This window comes from Hemiscyllium ocellatum, chromosome 24 (genome assembly GCF_020745735.1).
Source record: "Hemiscyllium ocellatum isolate sHemOce1 chromosome 24, sHemOce1.pat.X.cur, whole genome shotgun sequence".
In the NCBI taxonomy this organism is placed as follows: domain Eukaryota; kingdom Metazoa; phylum Chordata; class Chondrichthyes; order Orectolobiformes; family Hemiscylliidae; genus Hemiscyllium; species Hemiscyllium ocellatum.
Window position 1 is genome coordinate 48,710,990 of NC_083424.1, and position 14,815 is coordinate 48,725,804.

Genomic DNA, 14,815 nt, shown 5'->3' on the forward strand with positions numbered 1-14,815 from the left:
AGGCAGGGCAGGTGACTGAGGTTTCAGATGTGGCGCACTTTGGAGGCCAGCGACCATAATTCTATTAGTTTTCAAATAGCAATGGAAAAGCACGGACTAGATCTAAAAGTTGAAGTTCTAAATTGGAGGAACGCCAATTTTGGGGATATTGCGATTGAACTTTCATACCTTCACTGGGAGCAGATATTCAACGGTATTAGGGATAAAATGGTAACTAGGAAGTGAAAATGGTCGTTCAAAGCAAGACAGCCTTTGTGTGGAACAACAGGAGATGCGGTTGTTACTAAACGAGTATTTTGCATCAGTGTTTACTACAGAGAAGATACAGAATGTGGGGCAAGAGATGATGATATCTTGAGAAATGTCCATTTTACGAGAAAGAGGTGTTGGATGTCTTACAATGCATAAAAGTTGACAAATCTCCAGGACCTGATCAGTTATACCCTAGAACTCTGTGCGAAGCTAGTGAAGTGATTGCTGGGTCCCTTGCTGAGATATTTGCTTAATCGATAGTCACAGGTGAAGTGCCAGAAAACTGGAAGTTGGCTAACATGGTGCCACTATTTAAGAAAGGTAGTAAGGAAAAGCCTTACTACTGAAATCGGTGTGGACAAGTTGTTGGAGGGAATCCTGAGGGACAGTGGTGGGCAAGATGATGGAGGAAATCCTGAGGGACAGGATTTACGTGCATTTGGAAAGGCAAGGACTGATTAGGGATAGTCAACATGGCTTTGTGCATAGGAAATCATGTCTCACGAACTTGACTGAGTTTTTTGAATAGGTAACAAACAAACCATTGGGGCGGCACTGTGGCACAGTGGTTAGCACTGCGGCCTCACAATTCCCGACTCAGGCGATTGACTGTGTGGAGTTTGCACGTTCTCCCCGTGTCTGCGTGGGTTTCCTCCGGGTGCTCCGGTTTCCTCCCACAGTCCAAAGATGTGCGGGTCAGGTGAATTGGCCATGCTAAATTGCCCGTAGTGTTAGGTAATGGGGGTAAATGTAGAGGTATGGGTGGGTTGCGCTTCGGCGGGTCGGTGTGGACTTGTTGGTCCGAAGGGCCTGTTTCCACACTGCAAGTAATCTAATCTAATCTAATTGATGACGGCAGAGTGGTGGACATGATCTGTATGGATTTCAGTACGGTGTTCCTCATGGTACACTGATTAACAAGTTAGGTCATATAGAATACAGAGAGAACTAGCCATTTGAGTAGAAAACTAGCTTGAGGGTAGAAAACAGCGATTGATGGTGGATGATTGCTTTTTAGCATCAGACACCGAAAAACAAGGATTAGTCTCACCATCCTGAGCTTGGCATTTCCTGTGAACATGCCATTATATTCAGCTAAGTGGAGAGTGAGAATCGATGCAAATGAAGCGAAACAGTCTCAAGCCTCACATCAAAAAGTTGCAGCTTTGCAGCATATAATTCATATACACGAATTTATAGGCAGTTGTGCATAAGTTTAAACTTCATCAAAGAACCATTAGGCGATCTGTATGTACAAGCAGATAGCCACGATCATCCATTTACAGAGGCTGTGCAGATAATCAACAACCCTCAGGGTTCACATCAGAGGATGGGCCTAGGTTTTCAGGAGATATCAACAATATCAAACATGTCATATTGCTGACTTCTAAAATGTATTTCATTTGTTATGTTAAGGGAAACAAGCAAATAATTATTCTAAATTTCAGAGCAGAGTTCAAGTAATTTTCCAAGACTGTCGATTGCCTAAATGTGGCAATTGATCGCTTGCATGTTGCTTTGCAAATTCTGATTTAAAAAAAACAACCTCAACGATCTCAGCAGGTGAACCTTCCAATCTCAAAATGTTCGCATTAGAGATGCTCCACCATTTTCTTTGGCAAGGCGAATGCTGTGTGGTGATTTGATAAAAGTTTTCAAAATCATGAAGTGTCAGACAGAACTAATGACGCGAAATACTCTCACGTGCAAAATGTCGAAAACCACAGGGCACCATCTTAAATTGTTTTGCAAAAGAAGGAAACGAGATGCAAAGAAACTAAAACCCATTCACACAGCAAATAGTCATAGAGTCATAGACATCTACAGAACAGAAAAGGTCCTTCAGCCGATTGAGTCTCTACCAGTGAAATTATCTAACTGTTCTTATCTCATTTATCAGCATATGGCCTGTAGCCTTATATGCCTTGGTATCACTAGTGTGCCATCTAAATACTTAAATAATACGAGGTTTTCGGTTTCTGACATCCTTACAGGCAGTGAGTTCCAGATTCCCACCGACCTCAAAGTGAAACAAAATATTTTCTCAGATTTCCTCTCAACCTTCTGCCTCTTACCGTGTTTGAGATGTACTGTCTGCAATTTTGTGGAAACAGGCTTGACTGAAACATTCAAGAGGATATTGTTTGTTAATTTAAGTAGAAGGAATGAGCAGGCAAAACGTGGTAAGGGAATGGCAAGCACTAAGTCAAAATGCCCAGACAACCAAAGGCGGACACCATTGGTTGAATGGCTTCCTCCTACACCACTCCTATTCTGCAGTATATGAAATATCATTCAGATAATTATTCGTGATAATACACAACGTGGTGAAAATTGTTGCAATACTTCTTGATTTTTTGCAACAAGCCTCACACAACTCATTTACTCTTTACATTTGGCATTAGGCATTTGAGCGACAAAGTCTGTTTTATGCATTCCTCTTTTATTGTATCAAAACCAGCAATGCATCGTGGCGGTAATGCATTCTCTTTCAAGATGGACGACAGGAGCTCTTAAAGGTTCCAGCAATAGCTGCTCCCAAGTCACATATTGCTCACATTAGAACCAAAAAAAGGAAGGGGTGAAGGAACAGCATCATCTGCAAGTTTCCCTTCAAGAAACGGTTGTGATTTTAGAGCTACACATGCAGGTTAAAGGAAAATGTGATCGTCATTGTGCAATGCCCTACGTTAGACTTTGCTCCAAAATCTGCAAACGTAGTTGACCAATAAGTTTACCAAGAGCCAATTTAAGATGGCAGAGCGTTTTAGTGCCTGATGCTACCTTGATTCCGCTGGTAAGGGCAAATGAGTACCTTCTGGTAATTGTGGACAGACCTGTGTAAGTCAAAATCAGCAATCAGTGGCAGTGTTACACCCCCCCCCCCTTCAGCTGACAGTCCGATTGACTGTCATAAATGAATTGTTTTGATGATGATGCTCGCACAAACATTTGTATTTTTCAGCCTACTTGATTCTATGCTATTGAATGCTGTCACTCAATGCTATCACTCCCAGTGTTTCTTTTGATCTTGAGTGCGATCTCATTTTTCTGCCCGCTGCGTAATTTGTTGGAGCTGTTAATTAATTGAATCATGCATTGCCTTTTTACCTGGATTCCTCCATATGATGCTGAGGTATAAAGACATTACTGTCGTTACAACGCTCTGTACTCTGATTCCTAACTGGGCCAGCATCCTTCACTGTTTTCATTGGATTCACGTTGTTGATCAGTCCTCTCGTACACAACCATAGAGGAAACCTTTGTGGTCCAATCACCAGGAATTTCCAGGAGTTACTGGATGTTCCAAGAAGCTGGACCATAAAGGATTAATGTAATCCTATCGGTTACATACGATTATCATGCAATTTATGAGAGAGTATTTAGGACCCAGAGAAATTCACGAACTACGTTACATAGTCTTGTTAGGACGTCAGGTCTTTGCTACAACTCCTGTGCACTTTCCCAATTTGACAAGCAGGCACTTAATTGTCAATGTCAATACAATAAGCTAAAAAAACCCAGCATTTTCTGGATTCCAAAGTACTATGCCCATTGTGCAGGGGCAATGGTGACTGAATCTAAACGCCATTGATTTAACAATCCATCGACTCAAGACAAGTTTCTGCCAACGGAGTTCAAATCCCGACAATGTACCTTCTTGTGGAATTACAACTCAATTGGTAAACTCTGGAACTGAAAATATCATTGATAGTTGGCAACACGTATCTAATACAGTAATATCCTCCAGAGAAGGAAAGCCTATCTGGTTTGGCCTACTCGTGAAACCAGATCTATGGAAATTCGGTGTGTTCTCAGCAAACGAATGAAATAGCTGAGCAATTGATTAGGGATGGACAGAAACTATTAGTTTTGCTCGTGATGTTCTCTTCCCAATAAAGAATAAGTAAATAAAAGCTACAAAATTGTCATCAGGTTCATGATAGCCTTGAATGCCCGTTCTTTCTGAAGTTCAGTTTATTAAACATCTGGCTTACATCTCAAACCTAGGAGCATATCACCTTCTCCTCATCTATCAACTGGTAGGCGCTGACGACCTCTAGCTGTAATATGTTGTCAGGCCACTAGGTGGTAATATTGTATCATATATGTTTTAGATTAGATTAGATTCCCTACAGTGCGGAAACAGGCCTTCGGCCCAACCAGTCCATACCGACCCTCCATGTTTGTCAAGTAAGTCTATGTGAAAGATCTCTTTGAAAATCCTCCGGTAAAATACATACCACTTACAATGTCCAAACCACGAAAATAGCACATTTATATTAAGACTAGCTATAATTCTTTACTTAAATTCTTTGATGTTTCATGAATTGTCCACAGCTCCGTTGCTTAAATTTGGTCCATAAAAAACTCTAAGATACCTAAAACATGTGTTAGACCGCATGACATTGAATCAATAAGTAACGATGAGACATTAGTACCACCTTGCGTGTTCAACAATTCATCATTACATTGTATCGGAAGTTGCAGAGTTTCGACGTCAAACGTCAAACGTCCAATATGATCGTACCATTTCTACGCTTGCTCGCTAATTATTACTCCTTCAGTAATAAGCGCAATAATACACTTCAATGGGAACCAACTGGTGTATTTTGATATTAAACGTTGCCCCATATCTCTAACTCCATCCACAGGTACCAGTTAATGTTTTAAAGAGAGCACATTTGGCAATTGCACATTCATAACGGAAGTGTTGACCCATCTTCACTGCCACCGTGCTAAGTGGGATGGATTTTGAATACTTTCAGTAACCCAAGACTGAGCAGTCGTGAGAGATTATGTCCTTTCATCAGCAACAAAATTGTATTCAACAAAAATCTTTAACTTCTGGTCCACCATATCCCTAACTCAGCCATTACCATCAATTCTGTTTCAATGCAGAACGTGGATAACCATACCCAGAGCAGCACCATACACAGTTAAAAGTAAAGCATCCGCCTGGTGAAGTTACAACACAGAATTACTTGCATACCAACTAACTGAAACGGCATGTGATGAAACAACAATGGATCAGATGCAAATTCTGCTGTCCTGCCACAATCAATTGTGAATGGTAATGGACTGTTAAACAATTCAGTGGACGGAAAGGCTGATCAACTACTCCCAATGTTCTGGATGTAAGTTTCATCACTGCGTTGGAAGGGTAGCTTTCAGACCTTTCGCCACCATACTAGATAACATCATCAGTGAGTCACCCGCACCTCCCCTCCCCCTCCCCCCCACACCCCGATGAAATGCTGGTTTAATGTCCCGCTTTCTTTTCATGCATTTAGGTTTGCTTGGCTTGGTGATATCATTTCCTGTGTTGAAATCAAACCTTCCAGCTCAGGGAGCACACTTACATCCAAAACCTCAACCTAAGCTACAAATCTACTTAGAACTCACTAATTTCCAATCTTGCTGTTAAAAGAGCCCAGTGCATCAGTGTAACAGAGAAAGCTGAAGCATTTGCAACAATTTTCAGTCAAAAGTGCCATGTTGGCAATCCAGCTTGGCCTCCTTCAAAGGTTCCCAGCATCACAGATCCCAGTCTTCAGCCTCTTCAATTCACCCTACGTGATTTTAAGAAATGATTGATGGCACTAGACACTGAAAAGGCTATTGACACTATCAAAATTCCTGCGATAGTACAGGAGAGTTGTCCTCCAGAGCTGGCTGTACACCGACGCAAGCAATTCCCGAGCAGTTGCAGTTCTGGCATCCAGTTAACAACGTGGAAAATCACCTGATCCAGAACGAATCCAACACAATCAAAGCCCAAGCAATTTACTCTCAGTCATCAGAAAAGTGATGGAAAGAGTCATCGACAGTATTAGCAAAGGATACCTGATTCACATTAAGCTGCATATTGACACTCGGTTTCTGTAGGATACTTTCAGCGCAATGTCGCGCCAGGAGGCCTGGGTTCAAGTTCAGTTTGCTCCAGACCTGTATAATAACATCTAAGGAGAGATTTATTAGAATGCATTAGAAAAAATCGGTTTCCGTTCGACCACGTGGACTCTGATCTTATTGCAACCGAGTCATAAACATGGCCAGAAAACCTGAACTGGAGAGGGGGAGTGAGAGTAAGTATCTCTGATATCGAGATAGCATTTGGTCCATTCCTCCAATAAATCTAGAAATTGGCAGAAAATTCTCAGTAATTTTAGGTCATATCTAACACAAAGACCAACGGTTGTGCTACTGGGCGATCAATAGTCTCAATTCCAAACATCTCTGAGGAGTTCCTCAGGAGTTCCTCCAAGTCCTGCTGTAGGCCCAAACATCTTCCATTGCTTCATTAATGACCTTATTCTAGCGTGAAGCTGGAAATGTGGCTGTTCAATGATAATTTCACAATGTTCAGCACCCAATTCACAACGTCTCAAATACTGATACGTGTCCCTATGTACCAAGATGCAAACGACAAGCAACCAAATGATAATTGGCAAGAGACATTCACAGAGCAGCAATGCCAGGAAGTGACATTTCCCACTTATTCAACAGTCTGTTGAATGCTGTTAACCATAAATTGAACTGGACAAACTGTGGCTATAAGAGTAACTCAGAACCTCGGAAATTTGCAGCAATTAACTCATCTCCTAACTCCCAAAATCTGCCAAACATTCACAAACCACGAGGCAGGCATTTATGGAATGCTCTCAATTTGCGTGGATAAGTGAAGGCTCAATAACGTTCAAGAAGCTCCATGCCATCCAGGAAAAGCGACCTGTTTGATTGGCACTTCATTCAGTATCTCCAACTTGCACACATCCATCCACAGATGATCAGGGACAGCATTGTCCATCATCTACCAGATGCACTGCAGTGACCCATCAAGGCTCCGTCGTCAGCACCTTGCAGAACAGATATCTCAATCATTTAGAAGACCTAGAAGATTAAGACCAGCATACGTATCAGAATATCACCACCTGCAAGAAGTCCTCTATGTCAAACCAATCGTAAATTGGAACTACCTATCGCTGTATCAAGGTCCTGAATCCCCTTCCCAATAACACTGCGAGTGTACCTACATCCCAGCTCCCTTTTATCCAACTCCCACAACCACATAAAGAACATTGTTTGAAGGAGAAGACTCACCAACCCCTAGGCGAAAATGAGCACTGCAGATGCTGGAGGTTAGAGTCAAGAGTGTGGTCCTGGAAAAGCACAAGTCAGGCAGCATCTGAGGAGCAGGAAAATCGATGTTTCATGCCTTTAATCACCATCACCTTGTCAAGAGAAATTGGGGGCATGCGATATTGCTTGGCTTATTCATTAGTGCATATTTCCCCACGAAAGTGTGTATATGTTTGTTTTATATATGTGTGTGTGTGTTTGTTTGTGAGCATACATACATAATAAAGATTCATTAAGTACACATGAAGAACTGCAGAAATGCAAAACATTTATCCCTGTTCAGCAAAACAAATGTATCTGACATCTACAGGCTAAACAGCTAAACGTCAGCAGTTGGAAAACATTTGGTAACGCCAGTTTGGCATAGCATTCTTAGGCACGCGGCAAAATCGGGATTTATGGGTGAAAACCAACAATGACTTATTAAAGCGAAATTGTGTTTAACAAGCTTGATTTAGTGAAACGCTAAAGAAAGTTTCTGAATAGTGAGCATTTGATGATTGTGACTGGAGTTATAAACACACCGTTTCACAGAGTACTGTGTAATAAACATGTGAGCTAAAATGAACTGAATTCGCTTACAGGGGCGCTGTTCAATATTTAACTGAACGACAGAAATCAGAGAACCATGGTAAGCTGTTTTTCTCAGGCTTGTGTCAGCATGTGCTGCTCTAACTCCAGAAATGAGTGATGAAGTAATTCTTCTCCTGTCCTAATGGACCATTGGCATGGATATGCAGGCATTTTTTAAAAAAGAAATTAGTTACAGACGACAATAACTCAGAATTACTGAAAATCTTGAGGAAAATGATCACACTTTCCCACAAGACAGACAGAATAAATTTTGATAGAAATTATGAAAACAAAATGAATGCAAATGTAACTGAACTATTTCCATTATTCCATCCTTTAGGACAACCAGTCCTGAACCAACTTCGCCTTCCTGCATATGTATAAATAGAACCTATTTAAGTAACTTGTTCTTCGCCTGGACCTCATTGCTAATTCCCCAGTTAACACTGTTTTTGCTTTCCTTTATGTTCTTCGGGCTTCTGAACTACAAGCATAACACCATCTAATCTTCGTTCCTAACTGTGCCCCATCTTTTGCTTATCTGGATTCAATCATTCTTGTGTAACAATCTATGACTTCGACAAATTGTTTCTCTTTTCTAAAAATAAGACTGCAATGCGCTTATGCAAATCCAATCTGAGGCTTGGTCCTGTTGGCCGATATCACGTGTTTGTAGATTTGCATGAATCATTAAAATTCAGTAATTTTCCTGGTTTGCAGGTACTTAATGGAGGGATTGGAAAGATCCCAGCAACACCTTCTTGCCCCAAGCACTAGAACCTTCACCATGACTGAATGGGTTGGATTTCTCGCCGCACTGATGTTCTGTCTCCACAGTAAGTAAACATGCTAATTTGCCTTATGGCTATTTTTTACGTTGTTTTTTGTGTTGTCACGCTTGAGTTTAACCGCCGTAAACCAAAAACAGTTGTAATTGCAACAAGTGATTGATCTCTGACTTGTTGCTTCACCAGGTACGTACGGGGATCCTACACTGACTCAACCAGGATCCATCTCAACATCCCCGGGGGAAACTGTGAAGATCACCTGTACCATGTCCGGTGGAAGCATCGGTAGCTACTATACCAGCTGGTACTGGCAGAAACCCGGCAGTGCCCCGGTGTTAGTTTGGGACGAAGTTGATGATACGGCTTCGGGAATCCCAGACCGATTTACCGGGTCTGTGGACTCATCGAGTAACAAGATGCATTTAATCATCACCAATGTGCAATCGGAGGATACCGCCGATTATTACTGCGCGGTAGCAAGTAGTGGAATAGTGACATTCGGGAAAGGAACCAAACTGAACCTGAGCGGTAAGTAAACTGTGGGCCAACACTAGGTCTCGATTTGAGTTCGACATTTTCGTGGAAAATCACCGAATTGGAAACACCAGTGCCGAGTCTGTCCGAGCGATTGTATCCTGACCCTCAAAGCCCCGCTCCAAACATTCAGTTTTACTTAATTACAATTTTCGCACGACGCCGTTTTCATTCCACTGAAAGCAGCACCGCGATATAAACGCCGACCCGAGTGTGAGACGGCGGAAGGACAGTGTGGCGTTTTGCAGCAACTCCCTCTCGTTTGTCTCTAAGCAGCGAAAACCACTCAGTCCATGATTTTCAGTTCTACCTTTCACATTAATCCAGATGACGGGAGTGAACGTAGTTTTTGTGCTGGGCTCAGCCAGTTTGATCAACGCTGATCCAATTTCTGCGGCGCAGTCACAGGCAGGATGGTTATTTTATTTATAAACCAACAGACTAGCTACTCTCGTTCGCTCAATCGTTCGGACATATCTTAGGATTCTCGACCCCCACCCCCTCCCTCCCAGATCATTGTCTCTGAAATCGTGCTGCCGAATGTGTGGTTAGTTTCAGTGAGTGGTTATATACAGAATGTGCAGATATTCCAACGGTGTGTAATATCATTACTTGGATGCACAGGGTGAAATGGGTTAAGGCGCAACATAAAACAGAAAGGCATCATTTCAGTATATTTATTCTTTCTTCAAACAAATGTCTCTGGTACACATCTCAGGAGAAGAAAAATTTACCAGAAAATACTTCACGCTTTGATATTAAGTTAATTAATGTCTTAGAATATTGTTGAATAATCCCGCGGGACGCCGTCTATTACAGTGTCAGAATATTCACCTATACTGAGGATGGTACAGGAGCTGTGGTAGAAGGAACTGGTAACACTTAACTGATACCCCTCAATTTCAACCAGCACGTTTTAACAATGTAGAGGACAAGGGGAATCTCTCAGAATGCTTTTGCAGGAGCCGGTGTTGAACTGGGTGTACAAAGTTACAAATCACACACACCAGGTTATACTCCAAATAAACCTGTTGGACTATAATCTGGAGTCTTGTGATTTTTAACTCTCAGAATGCGGCTACACTGTTTATGTGAGAGGGACAACACTGGTGCTGGTTAGAAGCGCTGATGTGCCTGACTTTGGAACTCGGTGCCAGAACGAATTGCTTCAGCTTCTACATGAAAATTTGGAAAAAGAACTGTTTTAATCGTCGAATTACATAAACCGTTTCGCTCAGTGTTTGCAGCTCACTCTAGTTAAAGCGCGAATGGCTATATATTTATTTATCTTACCATGAGAATAATTCTGTCTGATCAGAAGAAAGAGAACAAACAAGTTGCTAAACACTACAAGATATACAAGGTTGAACGCAGGAGTGGTGTAGGGCGGGGGAGACAGGAAGGCGGTGCTGCGGGAGTGAGGGCGAGTGTAGTGGTAGTGATCAGATGAGCGCAGATGGTGCCCAAGAGAGAGTAGCTCAATGAATTAAGATTGGTACAGCATGTAACAGAACCTCAGGACAGGCCATTGGCTGTCAATGTATATTGTTGAAGTGCAGTCATTTCTGTAGTGTAAAAACTGTAAGGCCCTTCACCGGTAAATATCGCTGTGATAACGAGCTGTTGTATTTCGCGACATTGTCTGAGAGATTGATACTGGCCAGGGGCATTTGTGTTTGCATTTCCAAGACAGTGATGGATTCTGTTTATCCAATAAGGACGCAATTAGTTACAAGGTTGGCAAATATGTTTTAGGAAACGCAGTCGTTTTGTTGAAATTGTATCTTCTAACTCTCTAACGCCACGGATGCCTCCGATTCTGGTACTTCGAACGCGATGGGAGAGCCCTCTGCGATTTTACAGTGTTGTCACTGATAGGGATGGGAGCGGGAAGATGCAAATCAATAAACGATCTGAGCCTTAGGAATATGAACTATATAGAAATACAAATATCAATGTAAAAATCCCATCCCCAATCATCGGCAAAGGAAGGGAAAGAAGTATGAATTAAGAATAAGATCAGGTTGATGACAATGGAATAAATGTCGCAAAATGTTGTTTTCACAGCAGTAGTAACAGGTTTTATACCAAATTCTGATTTGCCCGTTTTACTTTGCGTCTAACCCTCGGTTCCTGGGACACGATGACAGGCTGCATAAGATAAGTATTTTGAACGGATTATTGAGATCCCGTCTCATTTCAAACACGCACAAAAATTGTGGATGCAGAAAATCTGAAATAAAAAGCAGAGAGTGTTGGAGAAACTCAGCAGATCTGGCAGTATTTGTGAAGAGAAAAGCAGAATTGACGTTTGGAGTCCAGTGACTTCGCGGGATTTTCTCTCTACAGACAATGTCAGACCTGCCGTGTTTCCCCAAATACTCTGCTATGTCCAGATTTATATATTTTTTTCGTTTTAAATGTTCTCACGTTGGAGAATCTTCGTTTGTTACCTCACAGTTGGCAAAATGAAAAACATCTTCTCGGGTTATAGCTTCCCTAGCTGAAAATATGTTGCTGGAAAAGCGCAGCAGGTCCTGCTGCGCTTTTCCAGCAACACATTTTCAGCTCTGATCTCCAGCATTTGCAGACCTCACTTTCTCCTCGAAGATTATATCTTCCCTACAGCTGTAGATCTCAGGTTCCAGTTTAATTTTCATCAAGCTATGGGTTTCTATTATGCAACTCGTAGCTTTAAGAAGGGACTTCGAATTTAAAGAGATTTGAAGGAAGTAAAATATTAATTCCAGTTTTATTACAATTTCATTTATTGCTACTTTACAGAACCGCGGAGACCCACAGTTTCCCTCCTTCCGCCTTCATCGGTTCAAATCACGGAAAAGAACACGGCTACCCTGGTGTGTTTGGTGAGCGGTTTTAACCCGGGCGCTGTGGAGATTGAGTGGTCGATAGATGGCAGTGTCAGGGGGGATAATGTTGAGACCAGTCGGATCCAGCAGGAGACGGACAACACGTTCAGTGTGAGCAGTTATCTGACCCTGTCAGCCTCAGAATGGAACTTACACGAGGTTTACTCCTGTGGGGTTAAACACGAGACTTTGACAAATCCACTTCAGAGAACTATTGCGAGATCCAACTGCATCTGAGCGAAGACTCTTGTGCATTTATCTCCCACTTTATTAGAGAAGCTTCTTGAAAATTAAGTTCTACAATTAGCTATTAGACGTTCAACTTTAAACTGAACATTGAAAACAACCGCAATATTTTAAATTGTCAGCTGTGTCCTACTTTCTGTAGTTTATTGCGCGTTCACCATGGATGATCAAAGTTTCAATGTAATGTTGCTAATATCGCTTTGTATTAAAATCTGTGTACCATGATCTCAGATGCGGTTGTTCATTCCTGCCCGATATCTCTGAAGCCACTTATAACAGCATTCTGAGAATAAAAAAAGTGAAGTTTAATGGGTTTACGCTTATTTGTACACATACTGTAGGTTAGTTGGAATGCAGAAATTGCATGCAAGCATGGGGCGTTGTCTGAGTGTAACATTTCATGAAATTAATCTTACGACATTTTGGTTTTGGAAATAGACCTAACCAACTCATGTCGGTATGGGAATGAGCTGCACTTCATGCACTTGTTAACGTCAAAACCGCATTGTAAAAGTGCTAACGCGTCTGGGTTGACAGATTCAAACTAACGCCATGCCTGCCTTTTGGGGATGAAAAATGTGTTGCTGGAAAAGCGCAGCAGGTCAGGCAGCATCCAAGGAGCAGGAGAGTCGACGTTTCGGGCATAAGCTCTTCTTCAGGACCTAATTCCATAGTGCAGTTACTGACAATACACGACATCTTTTCCCCGAAATAATCCAACAACGTTAATCCTTGCTCATCATAGTTATTTTGACATGGGTGCCAAAATATTTTTTCAAAACATGGCTGCGGATTTCGTAGGGCCTTTATCTGAAACCAACTGACTTAAGAACCATGCTTTCAAAGTTCTACTTCAGTGTATTCATGAACTCGATTAAGCATCTTCTTACGACATATTGTCTTACTTTGGACTGACTGATCATTTTAACATATCATTAAATGTAGAAATATAAGTTGTTCAAACGATCTGAAGTTTATTTTTAAAAGTATTGTTTACTACGCATATTTTGTCAGATTGACCGCATATGCACTCATTTACGATACCATGAAACAAACATTATAATAAGAACCTGGGAAGGGAAATAATAGACCTGGAACATCAAAAATTAATTTGCACAGTAGGTACGTGCAGGGAAGAACATATAAATGATCTTCGCCATTCTCGAATATATAAAGAAAACTGTTGGCAATTGGTTGGGAGGCAGGAGAGGTCAAACAGGGAGCAAGAATTCCTCATCGACTGAATGCGGAACTGGATTCTGGAAGCAATAAGTTCCAGCGCAACGGCTTTTTATAACGTATAGTAATGACTTGGATGAAAGGGTAGAGAGATGTATAAGCAAGTTTGCAGATAATATTAAGTGTCACAATGAGCTACATGACATCCTTAATGAAATTGCGTTTACTTTTAAAACTGCGATGGCTTTCTTTCGCCTCATGGATTGCAACAGTATCTCTTGTCCATATTTATCTTTTGTTAATCGTTTTCCAAAATTTGACTACATCAATTGTCCATCTTAGAACTTAAGGAATACGAAGCATATTTTGAAATTTGATAGTACAACTAAAGGTTTAAAATAAAGGGAACACCTTGAAGAACTTGTTCTCTACCCTTTCAAAGGCCAATGTATCCCCTATACATTTTGATGCCAAAGACTTCCACAGATATGGTCTGACTGAGACTCTGTATTTGGGGATCATTATTTCATAATTTTAATTCCAACCTTCCCGGGGCAAGCATTATACACGCCTTTTCCAATTCGTATACACCTGTGCACTAGTTTCCTATGTGTTTTCAGATGGGCGCCAAAATCTATTCACTAATCCACAGTGCCGAACGTCTGAGGATTGAGCAAGATTTCCGTTTGTGTTATTCGTAAGTTCAGTGTGGACGCATCATTTGTCACTGCCGAACTTTATTTCTGTCAGTGTTGTGGTTCTGTTCGCCGAGCTGGGAATTTGTGTTGCAAACGTTTCGTCCCCTGTCTCGGTGACATCGTCAGTGCTTGGGAACCTCCTGTGAAGCGGTTCAGAGGAGGTTCCCAAGCACTGACGATGTCACCGAGACAGGGGACGAAACGTTTGCAACACAAATTCCCAGCTCGGCGAACAGAACCACAACACTGACAGAAATAAAGTTCGGCAGTGACAAATGATGCGTCCACACTGAATTTACGAATAACACAAACGGAAATCTTGCTCAATCCTCAGACGTTCGGCACTGTGGATTAGTGAATAGATTTTGGCGCCCATCTGAAAACACATAGGAAACTAGTGCACAGGTGTATACGATTTGGAAAAGGCGTGTATAATGCTTGCCCCGGGAAGGTTGGAATTAAAATTATGAAATAATGATTTCAGTCTCAGTCAGACCATATCTGTGGTAGTACACTTAGTCTTTGGCATCAA

At 41.6% G+C, this 14,815-nt stretch overlaps 1 gene segment (V, D, J or C); it reads left to right on the forward strand.

Annotated features, from left to right (window-relative positions):
* Positions 1 to 12,397, forward strand: part of LOC132827240 (Ig heavy chain C region-like) — a 64,777-nt gene extending 52,380 nt beyond the window's left edge. The window contains 3 exon segments of the C gene segment in view: positions 8,689 to 8,804; positions 8,943 to 9,284; positions 12,075 to 12,397. Coding sequence covers positions 8,689 to 8,804; positions 8,943 to 9,284; positions 12,075 to 12,397 — 781 coding nt within the window.
* The last annotated feature ends 2,418 nt before the right edge of the window (positions 12,398 to 14,815 follow it).